We start from the raw sequence: 6,920 nt of genomic DNA, 5'->3' as shown, positions 1-6,920 counted from the left end.
TAGCAATTTTCTGTAGGTATTTGCAGCAGCTACATTTTGAGAGGTTGGCTCTAGATAGTTTGTGCTTTTGTCTACAGCTGTCACTTTATCTTTTAAAAGCGGTCTTATTATGTAGGTTTGGTTGGCCTGGAGCTCGCTATGTAGACCAGGCTGGCCTCAAACTCAGAAATCTGCCTGCTTCAGTCTCCCAAGTTCAGGCATTAAAGGCATGCACCACTACACCTAGCTATCTGGCATTTTAAAATATTTATTTTAAATGTTTATTTATATATGTCTGTGGGGAAGGTAGCACCTTGAGAAGCCAGAATAGGGCATTGGATTTCCCGGAGCTGAAGTTACTGGTAGTTGTGAGCTGTTTGATGTAGGTGCTGGGAACTAAACTTGATTCTTCTGGAAGAGATGCTAAGCCATCTCTCCAGGCCTCACCTGATGTTTTTGGGGGGTTCAGGAAATATTTTGAGACAAGGTCTCTCTATGCAGACCTAGTTGTTTTGGAACTATTTATGCCACTATGTACACCAGGTTGGTCTTGAACTAAGAGCGATCCATCTCTGCCTCCTGAGTTCTGATATTAAAGGCATGCTTCACCAAGCCTGGCTTTTAAAAAATAGTTATAAGTATGGGCGTTTTGTTGGCGTGCAGATCTGTGCATATATGTCTGGTGCCTAAGGATGTCAGAAAATGGGATTGGATACCCTGGAACTGGATTTACAGATGGTTGTGACCTGCCATGTGGGTGCTGGTGATCAAACTCGTGTCTTCTGGAAGAGCAGCCAGCGTTCTTAACCACTGAGCCTTCTCTCTCATTCCATCATCTGACATTTCTTAAATACTTCCAGGTTGCTCCTAGGCTGACTGTGTGGAGCACTTCTCAGGGCTGGGAGGGACCAGCAGGCTGACAGACACTCACACAGCAGGTGCTGGGAAGGTTGAGTTCAGCACTCTTTGGACCACAGGGTGACTGAAGTGAGAAGAGCAGGAGGAGCTTCCATCACAGCGGGTGGAGAAGACAGACACAGGTTCTAAGTCCCATTCCCGCCCTGCCAGAGCCTCCAGACCAACACAGTAAGAAAGGAAACCAGCTCAGGCAGTCTTCAAAAGCAGAAATGGGTAACAGTGCTACTGCCGGGCAGTCTGTCCTCCAGGAGGCCACCCATGCTTGTTGAAATGTCAGGAGCTTGTCTGCACTCTAAGCTGGCGTCACCTCTGCGTGGGAACAAAGCGCATGCTCGTGCTGAGCCTGGAGGGGGTGGGGGTGGGGTGGGGGTGCTGGCAGTGATGTGTTCTTGTTTAGTTTCCAAATAGGGACCCAGAAGGAAGAATCGTGAGATTCCTGTGTCATCGGGAAGATTTGGGAGCCTGGCCAAAGGCATCCATCTGGACTTCAGCTTAGAAGCCACTGCCCTGTGTCTGGGCCCCTAGATGAAACTGCAGGTGGTACTGGCCTAGCACCTGTTCAGGTGACAGGTCTGGCTGAGCTGCCACTAGACATGGTGTCTAGGTTTGGCACATGGTAGACCTTGTCTGATACTCTTGTGACCTGTTCCTGGCCCATGTGGCATTGCATGACAGGGTATGGACTTACCTCTTGCTGTAAGACTACCCATCTTAATTAGACAATCTTATTAGGAAGCCATCCTTACCTCATTTGGAAGACAAAAACAAAAAACAAAAAAAAAACCAAAAAAACAAAACCACCAAGACTCATCTCCAATGCCTGCCCAAGGTCACACAACCGTCCCTCCATTTGCTCTAGTTGCTTAACCCCTGTGGGGGACCACTGTATGCTGAGCACTGACCTTAGAGCAGCTAAGCATATCAATGAAGTTATGCATGAAAGCTGAGTAGGTAGGCAGCGCAGGGTGGGACAGGCCTCCCCCAGGAGTTGGCATTTATGCTGAACCCCATGCGACAAGGCATCCAGAGTGCTAAGGACACAACTGTTTTCCTTTCAAGTCAGTAGATGGAATCCAGGCATGTCTGTGACCACTGCCACCCATGTCAACAAGACCATCTGAGGGAGTCTACAGGCTAGTGAGAGAACCGGAAGCCAGGCCTGCCCACAGGAAGCCTAGTGATAGCCAAGGGCTCCTTAAGGATCTGACTGGGCCCAGGGACACACTGGCTCCAACTGGTCTCATTCAAGCAGGTGCTCAGTTAAGCCTGGGACCGAGTGCTGGGAAGGTACAAAGGACTGACACTGTGAGCTTCCCTGTCTGATCTAGCCTTGGGAAAGGTAAGGCGGAAAGGGAGGAGGACCCTAGCCCAGCACTGGCCATTTGCCTATCTGGCTGTCACACTGCTCTCTCTCTGCCTAGCTTTTGGGAGATTTTTTGGTCTTAACACTGAGCCCTCCTGAAGTTTAAAGACTCGCAAACTCTTCTAGTCTGCCCCAAGCCATCTCCCAGCAAGAGGAGCCTGGGCCTTGACAGAACATATTCCACCTCCGCCTCCACGGGACAGGTTCACATGGACTAAGGGGTAAAGTCAGGGTCACGTGCCACAAGTGAGTGCAGTGCCTCCGCCTGTGGACAAAGCAGGCTCTGAATAGCAGGTCTACTGTCTTCATGGCGGGAGCTGAGGGCCACAGCAGTCCTCGGGACACCTGAGGGGAAAGTGGATGAGGGTAGCAGACCTGATAGGTGGCTCTGCACATAGAGCCCTGTGCTAAAAGCCTCCGCCCAGCAGAGGAGAGGATGTGGGGACCCTGGGACCATAGAGGACAGAGCCCAGCTTTGTTTCTAAGCCGACAGCTTTTTAGCCTGTATGCAGGTGATCCAAAGAGGGATGAGTAAAGTCCTCAGATGAGAAAGAAGAGGCATGCTAAAGAGATCTTTCAACCAAATAAAACCAACCAGCGGGGGGCAGGGGTAGGGGACAGGATGTGGAGGGGCAAGGTCCCTGACTTGTGACCCAAGCCTCATGCAGTTACCACCCCACCCTGATCCCTGGATTCACTCCCCGAGGAGCAGAGTAGCACTGCCCTCTTTAGCTCAGACAGCAAGCCTGTGGCAAAACGCATGCTCAGCAGGTGAGGGCAGTAGTATCTGCAGCTAAGATGGTTCAAGTTCAAATCCCAGCACTGGCACTTACCAGTCTGGCAGGCCTGGTTATCAAATCTCCTGAGTAGAACAGGAGGCAACCACCTCTTGGGTGCTTGGGTGACAGACAGACAAGATGACACATGACATCTTTACTGCATTAAGAACATGGTTCTATTTCTAGAGACCAAACAGCACCACATTCCTGGGGGGAGGACCTCTTTTGCCCCAAGTCTTTGTGCATCAGCTGACAGCTGCTCACCTGCAGGGCAGAGGTGACTTCTCCCCACCACCCCAGCACTGAGCAAACAGCCTCACTTTAGGGAAATGGATCTGAGAAGTGCTCTGAGCTGGCCTTTGCCAACAGGACACCCTGGGCACCCTGCCCAGCAGCTGCATACAGTGGGGAAAGGGTTGCAGAACACCAGGTACAAGGCTACAGATTTGAGCTTGGACTCCAATCCTGATGGAAGGGCTCAGGTACATGGAGCACCCGGCCTGCTTCCTCCTCTGGGCACAGGGGTGGGCACACTGCAGGTAGCCGTGGTAACCCTCCTGTCTGAAGGTAGAAAACATGTGTGAACAGGTCCCAGTCCGGGCCTGACCAGTACAATCTTTCCCCTGTATGTCCGCATCATCACACCTGATGCCCTTGGTCTTCTGGGTGGGCAAGACTCAACCTCCTCCCTCTCACAGCCATCTCCCACTCCTCCCTCAGGAGAGCCCAGAGCCAAGCAGCTTCCTCATCAGAGTGAAGGCTGTTGGCTCAGCACTCCCTATCACTGCCTTCCCAGTACCAGCTGGGAGGAAGGCACTGGCTTCAGATTTGGCCTGCCCCAACCCAGGGCAGGGTCTAGAAGCAGAATTGCGGCTACTTGGTGGGCCTGGCCTACCATTTGCAGCCCATTGGGAAGCCAGCTCTCTGAGTTACCTCAGCTGCCAGCTGGCTGACTTGCAGCCCAGGACTAACATTCCTTGGCCAGCTCTCTCTGGTCCTTCCTTGTCCTGCTCCCCCGTGGCTACTACAGGCCCCTCTGCTTCTCTGGACTTTTCCAGTGACATCCAGTGACAGGCAGCCACTCCCACTATTATCTTCCCCCACCCCCAAGAGCTGAGGACCGAACCCAGGGCCTTCTGAGCTAAATCCCCAACCCCTATCACTCCCATTACTCTCGGCTCTGGATCTAGGAGTTTGGGCTGAAAGATGGGAAGGGGATGACCACCCAGAGGTAAAGGGCACTAGAAGAGGCCACAGCTATTCCAGGGGAAGTTAAGGCAGGTAGAGCAGTCTCGAGGGAGCAGTGTCTATCTAGCCTGTGGTAGTTGGGGTAGCCGTCCACAGGACGGCTTCTTGCTATTCTTTTGAACATGTCACGAGTCACTCTTGCTGGTTTGTAAGCCACCTGCAGCTTTCTCATTTGGCCCCATCTAAGGATGCCTGTGGTCTGGACTCCAGCTTCCTGTGTGGACCAGCAATCCAGTCTGTACTCAGGCTACAGCCAAGGGCTGGGGGTTGAACCTGCAGCACATCAGTGAGTCACTGCCCACGGGTTCCATGGCACCTGCAAAGGTCAAGAAGCTCGTCTTGCTTTGGCACTAGCCCTCTGTGTCTACACAAAGTTGTGCCAAGGCTGCACTCTGAGGCCAGACTAAGGTGCCGTCATCACATTCTGCTCGCCGTGGTCCACGCTCCAGAGTCGGTAAAACTCAGCAAAGTCCACATAGGGCTCAACACGGCCATCCTCTCCAGGTGGAAGTGAGTGAGCTGGTCTGGAGCGGAAGAGGCCCCCATCAGAACTGGAGCTGCTGCTCTGGGTGTGTGTGTTGGTGGACTGCAGGGTCAGAGTGGGGCTCTGGCTACAGAAGAAGAGGGAAGGAATCAGTCTGAGGTAGCTGCATCAGGGGCCCTCAACTTCCCACCCCGTAAAAAGAGTGGCCCTTTAGGCTCAGGCCTCTCTGCCAATATCCTAGAGAAGCCAGCTGGGTGAGATGTTTTTAAAGACAGGCTGACCTAGGTGACAGAATAAGGCTCAGAGCCAGGGAGGAGATCTGTGAGGCTCAGGCAGGCAGACTGAGACGCATGAAGTTTGCCTGATTGGCTTTGTGGACACAGCTGGTGGTTTCCTGGGGAAGCCTGGTGGGGAGGGAAGGCTCTGCTGATTGTGCTGGGGACAACACACGGCTACCCATGATGGCCAGATGTCTACCAGGCCTTTCCATCCAGAGGTGGTGGCAGGAACAGCAGCAGCAAAGACTTGGGGACAGATGGAGGCCCTCTGAAGAGGCAGAGGGAGACGCAGAGGAAAACAGGGACACTCCCTCCCTGCCAGCCCTTCTAATTGGCCACATCCGGCTAAGCTCTATGTGTAGAGGGGCTGGGTGTGGCAGCTGTATTATTCCATTAGTGCAGGGCTGGAATGTGGAAACGTGATCCCCCCCCCAAGAGGTGGGGTGGGGGCAGAGTACATAGTCACAGAAATGAAGGAGGCAGGTGGACAAAAGACCTGCCAGGCAGGTCTGCAACGTACCCCTCCTCTCGGGTCATGACCTCCACACCCAGTGCCCCTTAAACTAGACAGCAGACAGCAAGGGCACGTCATAGTGAGAGAGCAGCGGCTCTGAGGACCCAGTGCAGGCGAGGCAATGCTCCCCAACTACAAATGCGTGAAGCCAGTGACCCCATGTTACAAGCTCCAAAACAGAAGAAAACCAAAAGAGAAGCTGTGTGGATGAAAGCTGAGACATCAGTAGCTGCCTTGCTCCTTTCTCGGGCCCCTTGTCCACCGTGCCCTGAGCCTCCACTGGCTCAGGTCCAGTTCAGTATCTGCTAGAACTAATGCTAACACTCCTTTCTACCTGTGTCTAATAAGACTCCTTACCCCAAAAGTGAGGGTAGAGAATTGGAGGCCAAAGACCCCAGAGTCCCCAGACCCCAGGGCCTCTCTCAGCCCGCCCCACTGAGCCCTAGGACTTGGTTGTACAGCTGTTCCTGTCCAGGTACCCAGGACTGTCTCTAGAGTAGGACAGCTTACTTAGTGAGGGTGGGAGTGGCTTCATCCAGGGTGGAGGCACTGTGAGAGCCGTTGACCATCTGGCCCTGAGAAGGCATGACGAGGGACAGAGTCACACTGGTCTTGCTGGTGCTCTGGGCACTTGAGTAGGGCACAGAAACAGGGTACACACGGCCCCCTGCAACAGGAGAGAGCAATCAGGAGGAGGGGAAATCAGTGTGGAGGAAACCAAGGTAGTAAGCTCAAGACTACTCTTGAGTGACAAAGGCTACGGGAGGGCTGAGAGGCCCCTAAGCTACACTGTGGCCCTCCACCCTCGGGGTGGCCCAGGGAAGATGTCCCTTGGTAGAGTCTCTTCCAGAACAGCAGTGGGACCTCCCTCCAGCAAGGAAGCCCACTGGGGATCAAGGCGGAAGTGGAATAAAATGCTGGATGGGCTCAGAGAAAGAGTTACTGCACGGCTTTGGATGCATGGACACCTTAATACAGAGGGTAGACTGTTTCTTGTTGAAGCAGGCCCACTGAAAATATGGTTGCAATAGGCCAGAGGGACTCCAGTTCCCCAGCATCCATGGGAGATCAATGGGAGGCAGGAGCTCCACGGTTTGTTTGTTTAAAAACAGAAAAGGAAATGCAGCCCTTGGAACCAGTACAGGCCTCACCACTGCCCAAGCAGCTTGATTCAAGGACTAAAAAGGAAAAAGGGAAGGAGTGAAATGTCTCCACAGCCCCAAATGGTCAGACTCAGTGCCAGGTTCTGGGGTGGGCCATCTGTCCTACACCTGACCTCATCCAGGTCCCTGAATGTTAGAGCCTTTCTTCTTCCTGTTAGGGTTGCTAGTAAGGATGAGAAGTGACCACACTGGCC

At 53.2% G+C, this 6,920-nt stretch overlaps 1 protein-coding gene across 1 annotated transcript in view; it reads right to left on the bottom strand.

Annotated features, from left to right (window-relative positions):
* Positions 1-3,178: 3,178 nt before the first annotated feature.
* The window catches only part of Tab1 (TGF-beta activated kinase 1 (MAP3K7) binding protein 1), a 30,123-nt gene continuing 26,381 nt past the window's right edge, over positions 3,179-6,920 (bottom strand). Inside the window, exons 10-11 of the mRNA XM_028789891.1 lie at positions 6,074-6,230; positions 3,179-4,898 (exon numbers count right to left, since the gene is read on the bottom strand). Of these exons, the coding sequence (XP_028645724.1) occupies positions 4,691-4,898; positions 6,074-6,230 (365 nt within the window). The 3' untranslated portion in view covers positions 3,179-4,690. The remainder of the gene's footprint in view (positions 4,899-6,073; positions 6,231-6,920) is intronic.

This window comes from Grammomys surdaster, unplaced genomic scaffold (assembly GCF_004785775.1).
Source record: "Grammomys surdaster isolate TR1022 unplaced genomic scaffold, NIH_TR_1.0 125852, whole genome shotgun sequence".
Classification (NCBI taxonomy): domain Eukaryota; kingdom Metazoa; phylum Chordata; class Mammalia; order Rodentia; family Muridae; genus Grammomys; species Grammomys surdaster.
Note: the sequence above shows the minus strand (reverse complement) of the source record. Positions and strands in the feature narration are given on the sequence as shown.